The 21710-nt window shown below is 44.0% G+C and overlaps 1 protein-coding gene across 5 annotated transcripts in view; it reads right to left on the bottom strand.

Annotated features, from left to right (window-relative positions):
- Osbpl11 (oxysterol binding protein like 11) overlaps positions 1–18793 on the bottom strand; it is a 61575-nt gene extending 42782 nt beyond the window's left edge. For 4 of the 5 annotated variants that reach the window (XR_007973484.1, XR_007973483.1, XR_007973482.1 and 1 more), the window contains exons 1-3: positions 17897–18793; positions 7564–7632; positions 566–741 (exon numbers count right to left, since the gene is read on the bottom strand). Coding sequence is in view for 2 of the 5 variants with exons in the window: in XM_052158231.1 (XP_052014191.1) it covers positions 566–741; positions 7564–7632; positions 17897–18093 (442 nt within the window). In the remaining 3 variants the exon portion in view is untranslated. The remainder of the gene's footprint in view (positions 1–565; positions 742–7563; positions 7633–17896) is intronic. The other variant, XM_052158230.1, reaches the window with a different exon arrangement.
- Between the last annotated feature and the right edge of the window lie 2917 nt (positions 18794–21710).

The raw sequence follows: 21710 nt of genomic DNA on the forward strand, positions 1-21710 counted from the left end.
TTCACAAATTAATCTAGACAGAGGTCATAAGCCAGGCATGGCAGCACAAGCCTGTAATTATAGCTCTCAGAGGTAGAGGGCAAGCGTTTGAAGCCAGCCTGGGCTACAGAGCAAGACTGTCTTAAAAAGCTCAAGCAAGTCTAGAGTCATATCACCCTAAACATGCCTGATTTTATCAAAAACCAATATCAAAATCAAAATCAACCTGAAACCGAACATGGTAAATTATAATTTATCTTAATGAATATGGACATTTTAACACACCCAATTGTAGTTATTAGTCACTAAAAGATGTCAAAAGGACAATGGGCAAAGAAGAAAAATTGCCTGTGGCAGACATAAAACAATATTTTAATGTCTATGTCTTACAGTTATCACTAATTAGGGTTTCATTTATAAAACAAATCACTAAACAGACTCATTCACTGGCCAACTTAAAAACCATTATAAAAGTAGATTTCATAACTGTCAGAGCAGTTCTCAGACTATCCCGTGGTGTGTCATCGGTGACAGTGGTTCCTGAGCAGCTTCTGCTGAGGGGCCCCAGTGCAAGGTCTCGGCCTACCTCGGAGTTTATACTGTTCCCCGCTGGCAGCATTCACTGTGAAGGTGTGGGAGTCCTCATCGCTGGGTGAGATCACAGCCCCTGCAAGCTGTAAAGTCCCTCTGGGTTTCTGATTTCTAGACTGTTCATTCACAAAGTACTCCAATAGTCCAGCTTCATTGTTTAAAACAAAAAACCTGCAATAATGTTAAAAAAAGTTGTGATTTTTAAACATTTGCCCTAGCTAAACTAAAGCACGCAAACTTCAAACATTTAAAAACTACAATGGTTTTTATTGAAAACTCAAAACAAAACAAACAAACAAAAGCTCTGAAACTAAAGCATGGCAGCAAGTACCCAGAAACACTACACCAAATTTCCTAGAACAACAATTAATGTAAAACCGAACACATTTAATACAAGGCACAAGCTGCAGAGCTAAGAGCGAAGCATTTATTTTAAAATAATTTTTATGCTCCTGGAAGCCAAACCTAGGACCTCACAGACACTGGGCAGACACTCCACGGAAGCCCCATCTCTAGCCCCATTAGTGCTTCTCAGGTTAGAATATTGTATGGAAAGAAACAAGGCATAGCCCTCCTTTAGACGAACATCTCTCCCTGATAAACTGCAGACAAGGGCGGAAAGAACTGCTATGACAAAATAGGAACTCCAGGCTGGCATAATTTCTTACTCCAGGTAAGAAATGAATATGGGAGTTGCAGAAATATCCCTGTGATTAAGAACACATACTGCTCTTGCAGATGACATGAGTTTGGTTTCTAACACCCTAACTCCAGGGGGATCCAACACCTTTGTAGTTTGTACAGGTTCCTCCTTTCCTTAAACACACACACACACACACACACACACACACACACACACACGAAGGAATAATAAATCTTAAAAAAAGATAAACCTTAGTAATCAAAGAGATGGATATGATCTCAGATGTAACCAGTGAAATATACACTGGGAATAATGTCACAGCAGAAGGATGTTGTGACTGTACCTTTAGATAGGTCACAAGTGACTTGCCCTGTTTAAAAATGAAAAGACTGCAACTAGAGACACAGAAACTCAGGGAACTTGAGATTAAATGATGAAATACTGATATACCTTGGCAAAGAATTTGATGGAACACCAGTGGACTTTGGAAAAGAATTTGATGTTCTGATTCAATTATAGACTAGTTTAGGAGACACCAATTCAGATCCCAATTTAAGTAGCGTAATAGATCTTTTCTTTAAAAGTTACAAAAAAGTTTGAATTTCTCAAAACTTATGCTAGGGTTTCTGGAAGTTTTTTTGGCATTCTACAGAAGAGCCAAGTTCATAAAGGAACCTGGTGTAGAGTGTCCTTAGCCTGGCAGAAGTTGTCTGGAGGTTGTCTGGAAGCACAGGGAGGCCATCTATGGGAAGCTTAGGTTGAAGCTCCGCAGGTGAAGGCCTTCTCCATGCACCCCCACAGCAGAAAGAGACAATCCATGTTATCCATACGTTTACTGGCTTTTCATCGTAGAAAATGGATATATACCAACTCCTCAGGGTGGACCAGAGCTAAACCCTCAGGGCCTCTAGGTGCCTTGTTACCATGGAGAACTTTGTTCTGGACCTACATGACTACAAGTCACCATTTCCTTATGTGGGAAGTGTGGCACATTTTCCAGGCCAGGAATCTGGCAGGGAGCAGGGAGTCTCAGGTGTGTACCCGAGTTTCCGGGGACTCAGACCTGCTCTACCTTACCAAGTTTCCTGGCAAGATTCACTGTCCCACAAGCAGCCATTGATATTATCTTAAGTTTCTAATCCTGTCTTTATAAAATGTCTATATGAATCTTCCATTCAAAAAAAAAAAAAAAGAGGGGGGCCTCCTTGGCCAACCAGAAGCCCACCCCTGCCCATGCTCATTCTGCCCAGGCTAACTAGCAACACTAGGAAGAAACAATGTGACCAAGAAGCTGTGGAGAGAGGTGGAGCTGGAGTTATCAGGGTAGTGATAGGTGTGAGGGCGGACGTCAACAGTGGAGCGTGTCATTGCCCAGTGAGGTCACAGGATGGTGTGCAGAAGTAGCCTGGAGCTTGCATATTATCTCAGGTCCTGAACACGGTGTCTGGTCTTGGGATTGGTAGCAATAATGTAGGCCCAGAATGAGGAATGGTTCACTTCATGGCCTGGACCTCCTCACAGGACCAGTGTGGTTCATGGTGTCACTGAGGCCCATGCGTGGGTCAGCAGTCCTGAGGCAGCCAGGATCTGTCCAAGTTGATGTCTACGGGCTGCGCTGCCACCGGGGGCCATGTTGGTATGAATGGCCTGCACTGCCACTGGAGACCATGTTTGATGTCTGGGTCCGTGGTCTACTACAGGCAAGGGCTATGTTGATGGTCACAGCTGTCACCAGAAACTGTGGAAGCCCAAGATGTGCTCCCACCAACTGTAAAGATCGAGGAAGCTACCTCGGCAGTGACACTGATAACTGCAGACGCACAGGTGAGAAAGGATCAAGGCTCAGGTGGAGGTTCTGGAAGCAAAGGCCTCAGTTCTATTTGAGAGGCAGGCCACTGAAAGTTTGACCACGAGACAGTGAGGTAACACAAATTGGACTTGGGTTTGTTTGTTTTGGGTTTGCTCTGTTGTTTTGTTAGTGGTGCAATGAGAGAAGTGGGGAGACCGCCATGGAAGGACCAGGAAGAAAGTGTAATTGGGCATATGATGTGAAATTCTCAAAGAATCAATAGAAATATTATATTGAAAAAAAAATCATTCAAGCCAAGAGTGGTGGTTCTTGGCTATAATCGCAGCAGTTAGAAGGCCAAGGCAGGATTCTGAGGGTAAGGCCTGTCTAGGCAACTTACTGAGATAAACCTTCAAAACTAAACTAGACCAAGGTTAGAAAGGCAGCTTAGTGTACAGCTTCCTTAGCACACGCAAGGCCCATGCTCGGTTCAAGGCCCCAGAAGCGAGGAAGAAGTGTACAGACTAGAAAGACGGCCCACATGGTGAGGGAGGGGAAGCCATCTTCTTCAAAGGGACCAGACTCTTCATCTAGGTGTGTCCTAGCAAGTTGGCCTAAAGGGTAAACTAGAATGATATGGGTCAGTGTTGAGTACACTGGGAAATTTAACATTCAGCACAAACCTCCACAGCAGAAAATTCACCTTTTTCGTTAAAGGAAAATCCTGCAAGGTGTTGTGGTTTTTATTTGTTGGCCTTTGCAACTGCAGGAGTGAAAGACAGACTGCCAATCTGAAGGAGTGACTAACCCCAGGCTTCAGGGATGTCCACTTAACCATCAACACATACAACTGTCCTCAGGTACAGCAGCCAACACTAGTGACGGTCCTGAGCAGGAAGACAGCTGCATGCTCTGCTCTGACCTTCCGGAGGCTTCCAGAGTCTACATCACAGACTCCTCAGACACCTTCGAGGACTAGAGTCAACACTGAAAGGAAGTGGAGTGAGAAAATTCTATTCCAGAGCCAGCCATTCTTTGGGGGTGGGATGGAGGCGAAAGAGCACAGACTTCTCTCTGGCCTCAGGCTCCCTGCGAAGCTGTGGACAGTTCTGAGCACCTGATCCTCCACCTCTGGCCTGAGGGCTGCAATTACAGACATAGAGCACCATGCCCATCTTAAGAAATTAACTGTATGTGTAACTGTTTACAGGCTAGAGACAGCCTTGGGTATCGTTTCTCAGGAATACTATCTACCTTATTTTTGAGACAGGATCTCAAAATGGCCTGGCACTCTCCATTTTGGATGGCTGGACAGTATGCCCAGTGATGATATTACAAGCATAAGCCACCATGCCTGGTTTTTTAACATAGGCTTTGGGGACCAAACTTGGGTCCTCAAGCCCATGTGGCAAGTGATTTACCACCTGAGTCATCTTTTTCTGTATTACACACACTTGTGTATTTAGTGTGTGCATGAGTGTGCCATGATGCATTTGTGGCAGTCAGAAGACAGTTTGCAGAAGTCTTTTCCTTCTGCCATGTGGGTGCTGGAGATAGAGCGCCTCAGCCCCTGAGCCGTCCTGCTGGCCTGTCACCTGAGCTATCTTACCAGTCATCAGGCAATTCTTTCTAGAGCACACTCATGCTAGGTATTTCCAGCCTGCTCAAAGCCGCTGCTTTTAGTAAAATAGTAATGATTTGGAGGGAAGGACACTGCCTTAAATAGATGGCAAAGGTCCAATGCTTTTTTTGTCCCTTAAGCTTCTTTTTGCAATGCACAGAGGAGGTAACTTGGCCAGCCGCAGCGCTCCCACATTCTCTGGTTTCTCCATGGTGTGCAGTAATCCTCCATGCCATGGCACCCCTCCACTCCCACCCACAGTCAAGAGCTGACGTGCTTCGCCACCTCCAGCACAGCGGTCAGAAATGGAATGTGAAGGCGGGTTTGTTCTTTTTAACAAATGTTTTTGTCCTTATTTGTATGATTTGTGTTTATGTTGGGGGGGGTGGGGGGGGCAATGTATGTGCTATGGCTTCTTTTTTAAAAAATCCTATTTTCCATGGGCATTTCTGCTATTCTTTACAGTGTATGAAAAACATTCTTTCAAAAAGAAAGAAATTCTTCATGTATCATTTCTGGTTGTGTGGTTTTGATGTAGGAAGAAAAACACAACTTGGGTTACCCCCCATCAGGGTCAGAAGCAGAATCTCCAAACGCATGCAAATTATCAACAGCATAGTACATGGTTTTGTGAAAATAATGTCTCTAAAAATAGACTTTAGACTCAAAATTAGGTGCTTATGACTTTTAGTTTTATTACTTTAAAGGATAATTAAGGGCTGGGGAGCTGTTCAGTGAGTAAGAGCATGTACTTACAACCATGAGGACTGAGTCCAAGTCACTGTCACCCACAGAAAGTGTCCGGCATGGCTGTGTATGCCTGTATCCCCAGCACTGAGAGGTAGAAGAATGAGGACCCCAAGAGGTAAGCGAGGTGGAGAGAAATAAGAACCCTTATACACAAACCTTTGCTGGTCAGAATAAAAGGGTAGAAATGGCACAAGGGCACATGCCTATAGTCCTAGCTACTCCAGAAGAATGGCTGGGTGGGGCTCAGGAGCTTGGGCTCACCCTGAGCCACATAGAAAGAGCTCATTTATTTATAGATTTTTTTAAATTTTTTTTTTTTTTTTTGGAGACAGGGTCTCTTTATGTGGCCAGGCTGTCCTGGAACTCACTACGTAGACCAGGTTAGCCTCAACCTCAGAGATTTGCCTGCCTCTCCCTCCCAAGTGTTGGGATTAAAGTTGACTGCCACCATGCCAAGCAGCAGTTCATTTTTAAAGAGAGAGAGAGAGAAAGAGAAAGAGAGAGAGAGAGAGAGAGAGAGAGAGAGAGAGAGAGAAAGAGAGAGAAGAACCACTGTATTGTCCATTAGTTCTACTTCTTGACATAGACACAAAAATGTAGAGACTTGAACAGATATTGGCACAACATTCACAGCAAAGCCTTATTTACAATTGCCAAGGGAAGAAACAACCCAAGTGTCCATCAATATAGGGATGATAAATAAGGTTTTATATACATACATTGGAAGATTATTAGCCTTTAAATAATGATGTGGACCAAGGAAATGGTTTATTGGGTGAAGGCACTTCTGCCAGCCTGATGACCTGAGTTAAATCCTAGGACCTGCATGAAAACTGATTCCTGTAAGATTTCCTCTGACTTCAAGACAGACAGACAGACAGACAGACACACACACACACACACACACACACACACACACACACACACACCACACACACACACACACACACACACACACACACACACCAATCATTAATGGCTCAGTGGATGAAGGAATCTTGCCAGGCCTGAAGACAGTTCAATCCCTAGGAACCACATGATTGATACAGAACTGACTCTGATCTCCCCAATGTCTGTGACACTCAGGCGCACAAAGTGTACACATCCGTGTATATATATAAATATAAAAACAAAGTAAGGGAAAAACCCCAAAGAGCTAGGTGGTGTCTCACATTACTTTAATCCCAGCACACAAGAGACAAAGATAGGCAGATCTCTGAGTTCTAGGACAACCAAGGCTACACAGAGAAACCCTGTCTTAAAAACAAAACAGCTGGGCAGAGTTGGCGCATGCCTGTAATCCCAGCACTCTGGGAGGCAGAGGCAGGCGGATTTCTGAGTTTGAGGCCAGCTTGGTCTACAGAGTGAGTTCCAGGACAGCCAGGGTTATACAGAGAAACCCTGTCTCGAAAAAACCAAATCCAAAAACCACAAAAAAACAAAAACAAAAACAAAAACAAAAAAACAAACACCCCCACCCCTGCACCAAAGTTGTGATACAAATCTAGAACACATGAATCTGAACACTATGCAGAGTGAAATAAAGTCATAAAAGGTCACATATTGTACGCTGCCTGGGCACGAGGCAGAAGGAGGGATAAAACAAGAGACTGAAGCAGAAGCAGGCTAGTATATGAAAGGCACAGTTTCAAGAAGATGAGGAAGGTTCTAGAGATGAGCAGTTCGGACAGTTGTACAAAATGGTGAATATATTTAATTACACTGAGTTAGATGATTTAAATCTTATTATTTAATGTTAATTTAAAAAGTAAAACTTTAATACCCTTGCTCTGCAACTATTAAGTCTACAATGTACTTAACACACCTGGCTTCCCTACTCACCAACTGCCTACGTTGCTGTGGGCTGCTTGTTCAACCCTCCAAGGCCACAGCTTGAGAACCAAGCAGAAATGCCCATTCTCCCCACTGAGAGCCTCACCTCTGCACACAGTGACAGCACGTGTCGGGTGAACCCACCTCTCCAGTCCTAATGACAGTGCTGAGGTTTAGAGGCTGTCACTGGGACATATGCCAACTCTTCCATCTCTAAGGAGAAAGCCTTCCAATGTGTAGGAGAGATGTGATAAATCTTCCTCTAAAAGTTTCCCAGCTATTTGTACTGACAGGAGCATATAACAAAATTAATTCCCAACTGCTTAGGAGACTGACATTGTAGGACAGTCAGCTTACCTGTACTGCCACCCGGTGACAAGGTTGGTGTACTTCATTAAATAGCCATTAACACTTTCCATGTGATCACTGTTTGAAAAAGAACAGAGCTGAAGTTAGTGGAAATACGAGGAAAACAAAAGCAAACAGAAACAAACCCAGACAACTGTACAGTTTTGAAAACAGCTGCAGAGACACTAACTCATTAAATTCCCCAGGCATGATTATGACTGCCTTTAGTCTCTGCCCTAAGGGAGCACAGGCAAGAAGAATCTGTGTCAGATTGAAGGCAGCCAGGGATACAGAGAAACTGTCCTGTGTCAAAAGTCAAAAGTCAAAAAAAAAAAAGAAAAAAGAAAAAAGAAAGAAAAGGAAAAAAAAGAGTCAAGTTTACTAATTTTTTTCAAAACAAGTACAATATTCCACTTACTATTTGAAATATAGTCATGTGAATATAAAATTACATAAATATAAACACAAATACACTGTGAATGTTCTATTTAAAACAACTCCCCTAAATGATTTCCTAACGAGTCTTTCTCTGCTTTGGGTGCCTGGCATACAGTGCGCGTTCCCTGAACGCATACTTGTCATGTATACACAGATATACTAAATAAATGTAAATGTGTGTGTGTGTGTGTACACATATATACATACATATCTATTTAAAAGAAAAGAGAGTGATAGAGGAAGTCAGCTGACCACGACCTTTGCATACCCACATGGGAGCACAAGCATACCCACCCTATCACACTCACACCCACACCAAAAATCAATTAAAGCAAGCAATTACAAACTTCATCACCAGGCAGTGGTGGTGCACACCTTTAATCCTAGCACTCTGGAGGCAGAGGCAGGTAGACTTCCTAACCCTGTCTCTAAAACAAACAAATAAAAACAACAACCCCCAAAAACAAACAAACAAAACCCTGCATCATCCTCATCATTACCTCTACGCAGTAACCACTTTTCTTTTTTATTAATGGTATTCCTCATTTGCAAGTTACTATACCAGTCATTTAATAGCTAACAGTAAAATTTTAAATATATAATTTCATTAGTATTATCTACAAAAATAATCCAAAGTGGTTCCTCACAAGTCACAATACAGTGATTTGTGTTCTAATGTTATCAATACTTTATTGGTGAATACATATAAAAAGAGTTAACTTTTTTTTGTTTTGTTTTCTGGATTTGGGTCCCCCCCCCCCCCCCAAGACAGGGTTTCTCTGTAGCCCTGGCTGTCCTGAAGATCACTCTGGAGACCAGGCTGGCCTCGATCTCAGAAATCCGCCTGCCTCTGCCTCCCAGAGTGCTGGGATTACAGGCGTGAACCACCGAAGTCCGGCTAAGAGTTAACTTTCAAATAAGGCTTACTAGCACACATCTGTGGAAAGTAGTCAAGAGGCAAAAGAATCAGGAGTTCAAAGCCATGGTCAGGTACCAGGCCAGAGATAAATAAAATGACAGTCTCAAATTAAAAGGTTTAACTTTCTCATAAAAATTACAAGAAAGAAGCCGGGTGGTGGTGGCGCACGCCTGTAATCCCAGCACTCTGGGAGGCAGAGGCAGGCGGATTTCTGAGTTCGAGGCCAGCCTGGTCTACTGAGTGAGTTCCAGGACAGCCAGGGCTACACAGAGAAACCCTGTCTCGAAAAAACCAAATCCAAAAAACAACAACAACAAAAAAATAATTACAAGAAAGATGTTGATGGTGATTGACTTAATTACAGCATAAATCCAGTCTCATAAGAAGCAGATTCAAGCTGGGCATGGTGGCAACCTGCCAGAAATCCCAACCTTTGGGAGGTTAAGGCAGGAACATGAATGAGTTTAAGGCCAACCTGGGCTACATAAAAAGAGACCCCGTGTCAGAACAGCAACAGAAGAACAAGACTCAAATAAGTGTAGCCTGCTGCTTGTTTGTTTATATGAGATGCCAGCCCCAGACTATACAGAAACAACTTGAGCATGGCTATTCTTTGGCATGGACAATCGCAGGCTCTTTCACCTTCTGTCTTTTTGGGGAGCCACTTTCTGTCCCTCAAAACTAGTTAGCACAGCTGGCTTATGTGGGAAGACTGTGCCACCTGCTGGCCATGAAAAGATGCTGCGAGACTCAATGTTCTGCTTTGGGAGCTGTGGCTATGCTGTAGCCCAGACTGGTTTCAAGTCACTATGCAGCCAAGGATGACCTTAGACTCCTACTGGCCTGCCTCTGCCAGTGTGGGGTGAAAGGCATGCAGCACACCTCTGTTCATTCCTATCTCCTTACAAAAGCTAGCATCCCCTAATCCACATATCCCAAGTCCTAATTCGCCCATACAGACATCAAAATCGGAAAGCTCTGCCTGAAACATTGCTGACCAAGTTTCTGACAGAAGCCTGTGACTGTGTGTGACCCTCTAGCACTTACGCTCCACTCCTTAGAAGTGTAGATATTTTTGCAGACCTTAATGAGCCTTTTAATATTAAGACAATCTGGTTGCTATTGAGGAAACATTATATACCTCATTTTATCATGCTATTTCATGTTCTAGGAATCAGGTGATTAAAAACAAGACACTGAAAACTAAGATATGAAGAAATTATCTTCAGTAACACCACTGCTCACAAATTGGATGTATTTCCGATTTTTCAAAGTATCATCTTCTTGGAATTAGTCCTGCAAGCCGTCTAGGAAAATAGCTGGTGAGGGGGCTGGAGAGATGGCTTGGTGGTTGAGAACACACACTGCTCTTCCAGAGCCCCTGAGTTCTCTTCCTAGCACCCAAGTTGGGTGGTTGACAATTGGCTGTATCTGCCCAGTGGTATTAATACGTTTAGTCTGATACTCCTCCTAGAGAACAATTGTTTCAATTCCCAATCTCCGTTATTACTACACACTTCTTTTTGTTTGTTTAAGACAGTCTTGCTATATACACAGACACAGACACACACACACACACACACACACACACACCTACCTACCTCCTAGGCTAGCCCTGAACGTCTCAAGCCTAGCCCCCTATTTCAACTCCATAAAGGGTGGTATGACAGGTGTTAGGCTCCAACCGCTAACCTTTTATCAGACTTAAGTAACATAAAATGTTTAAAATCAAGCTTGCTTCTAAACACTTTCAGATTGTTTCAGTTAAGAACAAATGATTCCCAGGTAGTCATGGATTGCCTCTTTAGTGTCAGCATTTGCAAGGCAGAGATAGACAGATCTCTGGGTTTGAGGCCAGCCTGATGTACACAGCAAATTCTATGACAACCAGGGCTACACAGAGTAAACCTGTTTCAAACAAACAAAAAACCGCAAAAGAAACAAGAAAGGAAGGAAGGGAGGGAGGGAGAGGAGGAGGGAGGGACGGAGGGAGGAAGGAGGGAGGGAGGGAAAGGGATTGTTACAAAGCACTCTGAAAATCCACTGAAAAGTAAGAGAAATTCCCCAGGAGAAACAGGTCACACAGAGAAAACACAGCAGCAACAGTCTCTGGCACTGGAATACAGTAACAACAGGAGTGTGTTTTAGCTGCCACCCACATTTTTTTTTTAAAGATTTATTTATTTATTATATGTAAGTACACTGTAGCTGTCTTCAGCAGCCCAGAAAAGGGCATCAGATTTCATTACAGATGGTTGTGAGCCACCATGTGGTTGCTGGGATTTGAACTCAGGACCTTCAGAAGAGCAGTCAGTGCTCTTACCCACCAAGCCATCTCTCCAGCCCACCACCCACATTTTAAAAAGGCCTTCCTTCTTTCCCTTTTCAAGTTTTCCTTCAAGTGTCCAGTGTATATGAACACCATGCCCCTCCCTCCTGTCAGTCCCCTTTCCATGCCCCTCCCTCCTGTCAGTCCCCTTTGTCTCACTGGGCAGTGTTGTGTCTACTTTCACATCACAGTCATAGTCACCTATTTTATGTATCTATACACGAACTAGGAGCCACAAACCAGAGAATACAGATGGCATCTGTCTAAAAGGTATCTCAGTAAACAGAGTATAGGACTCTATGGTAAACAGAGTACAGGACGCTATGGTAACAGGGCTGGGGTGACAGGAGCTGCTGACTGAGTAGACGTGAAATGAGAAAGGAACGGAGAGAGAGAGCAAAGCAAAGGCAATAGCTAGATTCTAACTGCAGTAACTAGGCAAAAACAGATGCCACACCCAAATAGGGTCACAGAGGAACTCACACTTCACTCAGTGGCTGTAAGGACCTGCAAGATGCACAGGGGAGGTGTCTGGTAAGGTAGCATGACTGAGACACAGAGAGACTCAGCAGTACATACATGGCCTAGATGCATACAGCACATTTGAAGGCTTGGTTGATGACAAGACAAAATGACAAGAGACAGACGCTGGTGAAAGAGAACGCTAAGGAAAGTTCAAGGACAGGACAAGCGGAATGAGGCTTGGGGACAGAGAAACGAGCAGAAGAGTACAGAAGACAGGGTGTACACAGATTTTGAGGTGACTGTGAAGCCAGTGGTACTCAGTGCCACCGGAGACTGATAACTAAGGGCGTGGCTGAGTGGACTGATGGGCAGAGCCAGGCAGCCGCAGTAGAGAGTACAGGGCCAACATTTCAGTCAAGGGACATTTCAGTTTGAGTTGATCAGGCTATTATTAAAAATACTTTCTAAAAATTTTATTTTATGTGCATATATTATTTTGACTGCATGTGCATGTGTGTGAGGGTGCTGGATTCTGAAGTTACAGACGGCTGTCCATCCTCTGGAAGAACAGCCAGTGCCCTTAACCACTGAACCACTCTCCAGCCCCCTTAAATGCTGTTTTAATGAAGAAATCTTTATGAATGAAGAAACATAAAGGAGCAATAGGCTTATTTTGGTTTTTGATAAAGCATAGGAGAAATTTGCAATCCATAATTTTAAGAATGAATGAAATCAGGGTATGCCATGCATGCTTTTGAATCACAGGGATGAATTCTTCGAGTTTTGGTTAATGGCTTGTGTGTTTAACTCTAGTCCTTTTGTGTTCAGGAGCTGTTTGTTATGGTAGAATGTGTGTGTAACTTAGGAGTTAAAGGCAAAACTCTGTGAAAGATGTATCTATCATGAATAATAATCAGATACTTGAAATAAATATTATAGTATGCATAGTTACATGCGCTTAACTATTGATTGGGCTGGAGATATATCTCAGTGATAAAGAACTTACCTAGCAAGCTCAAAGTCATTGGTTTATTCTAGCACTAAAACTAATCATTTTCATTATTGCAGTATTCTCCAATAGATATTCTGCTAGAACTATAGAGGGCCTGAGGATTACCCTATTCACAAGCTAGCAAATTAGCAGGCTACAATTTCATAGGGAGTGGCACATGACTCCTGTGTGGGAAATGGACAGACTGACTTCAGTTGTCTGAGCAATAGCAGTACACAGATTTTCAACCCAATCCCACTGGGCCACAAATAGGGCAAGCGACACCTACACACAGGACAGAGTGTGTTAAAGGGCAGAACTTCAAGGCCTGGCTAGAACACATGTCTTATCAAAAGCAGCAAGCTGCACTACTGACTCTGCCAGTAAGACTTTGTTTCATCACATGAGACTTAATTTCATCACAGTAAAAAAAAATATATAAGCAATGGCACACGATCTGTCTTCCGAGGCATGTTTGATGAGCAGAGGTACCGACTGCCCTTTGGTCCACAGTTGTGTAACAGCAGCCTAGAAGACAGAGGCACATTCCAAAGCTTCTACCAGTCCTTCCTCTGAAAAGCACAATTTTGTGCTAATGCAGAAAAGAGACCTGCCTTTTAGTTAGTTGTGGTTAGCTCGTGGAGAGCCAAAAACAAAAGGTTTGAAGTGTTTAAAGTTTGGAAAAGCAGTCCTACCACACAGCCCAGCCTGTCTCTTAGCACTTCCTTTGGTTTGTTCCTTTCCATCCATTTCAATAAACAGTGCAGTCGCAGATTTGCAAAACTCCCTTTATATACATCTTTAATCCTAGCACCTGGGAGGCAGAGGCAGGCAGATTCTGTGTCTACAGAGGCCAGTCTGGTCTACAGAGGGAGTTCCAGAACAGCCAAGGCTACACTGAGAAATCCTATCTCAAAAAACAAAAACATTCCAACAACAACAGAACAACAACATAAAAGCTGACACAGAGAATAGAAAAATAAAGAGGAAAATTCATCTATGGACTGTCAGTATTCACAATGAAAAAGGAGAGGCCCTGAATTGAGTAATCTATCCTCTAGAAATGGTAAGAAAATCCATATGTGAATTGAATATAAATGACTCTAAAGAAAAGATAACTTACGGCTAATGGAAAAAATTCAACCAACTTTTTCTTAGGGTCGTCAAGAGACAGTCTGAAAACAAAGAAGAGGTTCTTTCCTTCCCAGATTTTGTCCAATGACACTGAAAATGAAGGCCAGGAACTTGCGATTTCCACTTTGCTGGGTGTGCACATAATTAGGAATCAAGTAACAGAGAGGCTCACATACTGAACGGGCTCAAAAATAATTGTTATGAGTTAGAATCGTAGCAAAACATGAGACAAACCATGTATTAAACTAGTTATTACTATCACTAAGTATCCATTTATTTACAGCCTATTTTCTTTTAATACCTCTATGCAAGTAACTAACTAATCATAAAAATTTTTCCAATTACTAGCTATGGGATCTTAGCCAACTCATTTCAACTTCCATTTTTTTCCACTGTCTACAGAGACAGTGCCCACTACCTTCCTCTGAGAACTGTGGGATTAAATATGCCCATGTCTCTTCATTCTGGCCTGAAAATACTCGGGCACAGTGAGTTGGGCACACCTAAAGCCCAGTGCATAATCTGGCTGCCCTAGATTCATTTATCCTCTACATTTTCAGAATTTTTAATGTGGGTGACTACTGGGGTCAACTGTCCTTCCTTCCCTCACAACCACCCCTCACCCACCCCTCTTTTTACTCTTACTGTTTGGTGTCCTGGTCCCTGTGGCTCATTTCCTAGTACCTAACTGCCTCTAAGTTACTAACAATCAAATCAAATTTGTTTGATCATGCCAAACAATGATTCGCTATTAAGTGATCATCCCATTTCCATCAATTACTAACTATGGTGGACAGTCTCTGGCATGTACTCAGATGTACCCAATGATCCAGACAGCTGGTGGGCATGCCCTGTGTAGGACAGCGTCTGTGACGCCACTTCCATGCTTAGGTTAGAAAGACTGTGACTTACTGAGAGCATAAGCCTGGCTAGAGCTCTGGCTCTCAATTCTTGCCTCTGATGAAATGAGCTGCCAGTTACAGTACATTTTGAAGAAAGTACCATGTGGCCAGGAACTAGCCAGGTCCTGCATTCTTTTAATCCCAGCACTGGAGAGGCAGAAGAAGCAGGCAGATCTCTGTGAGTTTGAGGCGAGCTTGCTCTACTTAACGAATTCAGGCCATGCAGGGTTACATAGTAAGATCCTGTCTAAAATAAAGGAGGTAGGGGGCAAGGGGCAGGGGCTGGAGATGGGAAGGTGGTTAAAACTGCTTGTTGCATAACCATGAGGACTGTTGTTCAAATCCCTGCATCCATTTAACAAGTCAATTCCACAAATATCTGAACCTTCCGCTCTGAGGAACCCATGCCCCCTCTGGGTCCCATGTGTTCACAGATATGCATGCTGCACACATGAGAACATGCTTACAAAAACATGCACACACACAATTTAAAAAAAAAAAGAAAAACAAACAAAAAAACAAAACTTGGGGAGACGAGGCAGGTAGATTGCTGGGGGTTTGAGACCAGCCTGGTCTAAAGAGTGAGTTTCAGGGCTACACAAAGAAACTCTGTCTCAAAGAAAACAAAGCAAAAAGATAAAAGTACTTTCAAAGTACTTACAAAGCAATCAGTAAAAGTACTTTCTCCAGGGAGGGAAACTAGGTAGTTGGGACAAGCATTTAAGGCAAATATATCACATATGTAATCCTTCTACCTATATTTTTTAAAAAAGAAATTAACAAAATGTTTTAAATATGACATTAATATTAGGATCAGAATGATCAGGAGTTCAATGTCATCCTCAGATACACAGCAAATGCAGGGCATGCCAAGCTGCTTGAAAGCCATAATCTCTCTCCTCTCTCCCTCTCTCCCTCTCTCTGTCTCTCTATGTCTCTGTTCCTCTATCTCTGTCTCTCTCTGTCTCTCTGTCTCTCTGTCTCTCTCTCTCTCTCTCTCTCTCTCTCTCTCTCTCACACACACACACACACACACACACACACACACACACACACGTATCCAACAATGTACATTTTCAAAACAGACCGATTCAAATTATAGTAGAGATTAAAGCTACTGGCCAGATTTGTAATGTTCAGATAGTCAGAGTTCCTGAAGATTTCCTGACTCGGACTCTATTAGCTGAGGTCTGAAAGGATAAAGAGATAGAGTCCACAACACAAGTAAGACCAGCCTTGAGAAGGGGAAAAGCCAACCAAAGCAGCTAAAGGAGAAAAGCCAAGCCAACCACCAATTGAGGCAGGAACAGGGCACTGAGGGGAAACAAAAAGAAAGTTCTAGCAGGAAGTCGAAAGTGGGGTGACAGTGCAGCTGTGGCTCAGGGCTGGCTTTCTCAAAGAACTCAAAAGAATTCTAAAATCATGTGTACTCACAGGGAACTCAGGTGGAAGGAACTCATTGTTCCTTGGTAGGGACAGAGCAAATGGCATGAGCCGACTGAGAAGCAGTAAGTGTAAATTGTTTTCCAGAGTAAAGGATTAGGTCACCTTTTGCAGTTGTTATTGTTTTGTTTTAACCATCTTTAGACTCTAAACCCAGGCGAGAAGCCAAGAAAAGGGGACCACAAGTTTTGAGCACCTAGTATTTGCTCTAATTCTATTTAATTTTTCACTTTAATTCAGAGTGGTTTTCAGAATTGCTACTATAAGAAGACTGACCTCTAACTAGCTTGAACTTTTCCTTACTTCCTTGAATGATATCAAAATATCCCGACAGAAAGCATTTTCTTATGGTTCATCTTACCACATAAAGGGAGAGGTGCTGGAGAGATGGCTCAGTGGTTAAGAACACTAGCTGCTCATCCAGGGGACCTGGGTTTGGTTCCCAGAGCCCATGTGGCAACTCACAACTGTCCATGATTCCAGGTCCAGAGGATCTGATACCTTCTAGCTTCAACAGCCAATGCACACATGTGCAAATATACATACATACATGCAGGCAAACATTCATACACATAAAAAATAAAATAAAATAAATCACAAAGGGTGGAGAGATTACACTGACATTACTTCAATCCCCACTTGTCAATTACAAAGTTACCTACTCTTCTCATATCTGTAGGTTCATGCTTGCATATTTCACATACACATATATTTGCATATTAGGGTTTGTGGTGGGGGCTGTGCTGGAACTCACTATGCAGATATGAGGCTGGCCTCAAACCCACAGATTCTCCTGCCTGTCTCCTCCTCTGCCAGGATTAAATGAGAATGCCACCACACCCAGACAATATCTGCATATTGTAATACTTGCATACTTCATATATGTGAATAGTACTCATGATAAATATGTATCTTTCACAAAAATCTTGGTTCTTACCCCTTCCAAGTTTTACAAATGCAGTCAAAGAGCTTAAAACAATCAAAACCCAAACCAAACAAACAAAAAACAACTAGAATTAAACACACAGGCAGTTACCCAAAATTTTAGTGTAGATCCAACATCATAGGATGCCCTAATTCCATTCATTCTTAGAATTATGGGTCGTAATCTCTCCCTATACTTCACATATATATAACAAAAATGCACCAAAATGAAGTTTCTGATATTTCTGCAAGTTTTTCATTTATATTAATAAAAACTTACAAATGTAGAATTTCAAGAGTTTTCAAGTAGCCTGATCAGACTCTACTGCTTGTCTGCCTCTGTACCATAAGTATTTAAGCCCCTCCCCTTCGCTAAGTCACAAGCACCCAAAGGGTAAGTGAGGTCTTCTCTGATTCTTGTAAACTCCAATCATTCCACAAGTTTTGAGACGAGCATTTGCCTCTAAAAGCGCTGAGCGCCACAGTTTCTGCTCTAACAGCCATTCAGTCTTGCTTGTAAACAAGATTACAACAGAGACAAAAAACCAGAAGTGAGTGCAGAAATAAATCAGAGGAAGAATAAACCCTTGGGCAATAAAGAAAAACTCTGGGGTACATTTCTGAATTCCTCAAAGGGCCTCAACAAATACCTGTTGAATAAATTTCTGAAGAAAGTCAATCCTGTTCAGGAAAGCAAGTCACATTATCAGCCGCTTCGGACGTCGCCTTCCAACTGGGATACCCCAGAACCCCAACACCCTCAAGCCACCCCAGAACATCACTTTGGAGGGTCATACCTGTACTGCCAGCCTTTCGTACTGCCACCGCGGCTGCTGTTGCTGCTGCTACTGCTGAGGGCGCCCCCGCAGCTGCTGTTGCCGCTGTTCTTGTTCGGGGTCACTGCTGCGGCCAAGCCCTCCAGCTTCCCTTCACTCTCTGAGACTTTCATCACTGGTGCCGGCTCGCCTCCCTGCATCTTAACTCCAAAGTTCATCTGAGAGACCAAGTGCAGAACTATTTTGTAGGTACTTTTCCCCCTTCCTCTCTCTCTCGTTTTTTTACTCTCAATGGGATCTCAGACCCCGGCTAGAGTGGAACCCGACAGTGGTCCAGAAAAAGAGCACACGCATTTCCACTTTGGTTAAAAGTTTTAAAGAGCACGGGTACCCTTCAGACAGATGCCTCTCCCGAGCAAGAACAAGGAGGACAAATCACCCCGCCAGAGGGCTCGGTGCCACACACTCCGAGGAGCAGCCGGGCGGCGCGGGCGAGGTCGCGGATCCTCTGCCAGGGAACGCGGGGCAAGGACGGGGGACTACGGCCCGGGAGCCCCGGAGCCCACGGCCTGACCTCAGGACGCGGGGTCGGGCCAGCCGCGCTGCCTCTTCTCCTCAGCCGGGTCCTCGGGAGAAAGGGCCCGTCCAGCCAGCTCGGCGGTTCCCGCCGCAGCCCCGAACTGAGCCGGAGCGGTCGCGCGCAGCCCGCGGAGGGTCGGGCAGACGCCGCCGGGCGGGACGCGGGCTCCGAGGCCGCTTAGCTTGGGTCGGAGGCGAGAGGTTCACCGTGGCCTCCTCCGAGAGTCCTAGCCCTGGGAACCGACGGAGTTCACCGGAGCCCACTGCTCCCTAGAGCTTCCTCAGCCCTAAACGTAAAAGCCAGGGCCCCGGCCGCCGCCCCACCCACAGCCGGTCACCCACCCGCCTGCTAGCTCTCCCCCGCCTTCCTTTCCGGTGTCGTGTGAGCTCATTTCCGCTAGAACTGAAGCGCCGGCGCCATCTTTGATTGGGGCAGTCCAGCCCGAAAGGAGGCGGTGGCGTGAGCCTTGAGGGAGAGTAGAAGAGACACGAGAAAGGAGGGGGAAACAAAGGGAATGGAATGACCTTGCTAAACAGATCCTATACTCTCTTGTAGAGCCCTATTACTTACCTTTTAAGGGAACCTAAAATAAGAATTTACAGAACAAAGCAGGGGGAAAAAACACCCGGTAAGTCATTTTGAAACAACAAAAAAGCCAACATGATATTGGACTAAGGTAAACCAGTCTTGAAATTGTCTTGGAAATTAGAGCTCTTGGTGATGCAGGAGAAACGTAAAGTAGATTGATATATATAAAGGATTTACTAATAAACTTACTTAGGAAATATTAAGTTGCATAAAGTAGAATTTAGCTAAAAGAAGACAAATTCTTCCAATAGGACTAGAAGAAAAATAGTTTATTGCCAGGCTTGCTACAAACTGTAAGAAAGAAAACTTTTACCATAATGGAAGTTTAGGGTCTCTGAAGAAGTTTCTTTTATTGTTTATTCCCCCGAGCTTGACCTCCGGTTAGGCCCCACTCCCATAACCAAAGGAGACAACCTTGACTTACAACTGGGCATTATGCCCAACAAAGAGCATTCCTAAGACAACACAGAGGCAATGCAGGGCCACAACCATCTGCAAGGCCTGGCCTGCTATTAACTCTTTGTCTAGTCACAGGGAAAGTTTACCTCTTGCCAGTTGGGCAAGATAAACCTGGGTAACAACTATTTGAAAGAACCCCACTGTGTACTTAAGAAATAATCCTGTGTTCTCTAGAGTCACAGAACATATGGGATGTCTCTATATATTGAGGGAATTTATTGGAATGACTTACACTCTGTAGTCCAACTAACCCAATGGTCAGCTGTGAATGGGAAGTCCAAGAATCTAGTAGTTGTTCAGTCCCACGACGCTAGTTTAGGCTGGTCTTCTGTAGAAGTAGGTTCCAACAGATGTGCCAGCACGTAGGTACAAGCAATTGAAGAAGAATGAATCTTCCTTCTTCCAATGTCCTTATGTAGATCTCCAGCAGAAGGTATGACTTAGATTAAAGGTGCGTACCACCACACCTGGACCTAAAACTTGCTTGGTCCCAGGCTGACTTTGAACTCAGAGATCTGCTTGCCTCGGTGAAGGGGCTTAAAAGGGGAGAGTATAGGGGGTTAGGGGAGTGGCTCAGCAGTGTGGGGGAAGGTGTCCAGGCGGGCACTTGCCTAGGCACCTGTGCCCCTGAGGGACCACACACACACACACACACACACACACACACAGGCATAGTATAGAATAGAGTTTATTCAGAGTAAGGGGTGGGAGTTAGTGGTAGAGAGAGGCAGAGAGAGAGGGAAGGAGAGAGAGAGAGAGAGAGAGAGAGAGAGAGAGAGAGAGAGAGAGAGAATAGAGTGAGTGGAGTGGAGGCCAGCCATGACCACGTGGAGGGGGAAGAGTCCAAGGGGCAGAGAGGTGAGAGAATGTGGGAGAGCGGAGAGCAAAGAGAGAGAGGAGGGGCAAGTAGCCCCTCTTATTGGGCCAGATCCATGGAGCGGGGCATACCTGGCAATTGCCAGGTAGGTGTGGGGTGGAGCTTAGACAGAACATCAACATGCTCCAATATTTGATTAATTAATAAAAGGAAAGAAGTGACGGCGAATACAGTGAAGCAGGAATAGGGTCGTTGTTGAGATCTGGTTGCTTCATGCTGACATTGGGGAGGCGTGTCTCTGGGGAACCTAGAGAAAGGGGTATGGGGGGTGATTGTCCAGTCTCAGGAGGGCTGGCTGCTTCCTTGCTGTCCAGAATTTGTAGAGCCATTTGAGGATAGGTCAGGAGAACAGGTCCAGTAGAAGCTGTCTGCGTCTGGAGAAGCTGAGAGGAGATTGGAGCATCTGAAGGTTGCTTCTCTGGAGCTGTCCTGGATATGGCAAGGGCCTGGACTTAACAAGATGTTGGAACACATTAGTATAGGTAGGGAATAAGACTAAGTACATTTGGGAGAAAGGAAATTTTTCTTAAGATGTACAATTGAAACCCAGAGGAATCCCACCCTTTGGAAAGGTAGTAAAGTGGGAACTTGGGCAGATGTACTTATCTGGATGGAGCCTACTTGGTCCATGAGCAGTAGATTTGGGTAGGTTTCTTGTAGCTAACAAGTTTATTAAAGAGATAACAGCATGAGTTAACCACATGAACAGTCTTTAAGATGAGCCTTTGTGGATCAGAAGGAATAGGATTGAAGGTTGGGACAGTGACAGAACAAGGAGAGGAAATATGAAGCATTTAATGGAAACAGAGTTTAGGTAAGGAGATAACTGTCTAGCTGTCAATGTAGTCAGAAGTCTGAGGAATAAACAATAACTTAGCAGTTATATTATTAAAGAATGACAGATTCCAGTAGCCAGCAGTTCTTTGTGGTCTCTGGTCTCCATGGCGGCTTTGGCTGTCAGTCTGGCTTTCAAGCACAGAAGATGCACGGCTTTTTCTCTGTGGAATGGATACCCATGACATGAGAAATGGCTTACCTTTGTTTAGCTAAATCATTTGACTCAAGGTATCTGGTTTTGTCCACTGCACTCTTTCAGGCAGCATCCTGTGGTGGTGTCCATCTTTCTTCTGAGACCTCCTGGGAGAAGCTGTCAGGCCTTTGGGAATTCTGTCTGTCTTAAATCTAATAACAAACTTCTGACAAGATTGAGCGCAAGATAGGAGAGCAATAGTTAAAGAGAGAATAGGAATGGTAATCTTAAGTAGCTTTGACAGGTTGCATAGGTAGAGGAAAGTATATTGCCTTGGTTAGTAAAGAAGCTAGGATCAGAG

Source organism: Apodemus sylvaticus, chromosome 15, assembly GCF_947179515.1.
Source record: "Apodemus sylvaticus chromosome 15, mApoSyl1.1, whole genome shotgun sequence".
Lineage (NCBI taxonomy): Eukaryota > Metazoa > Chordata > Mammalia > Rodentia > Muridae > Apodemus > Apodemus sylvaticus.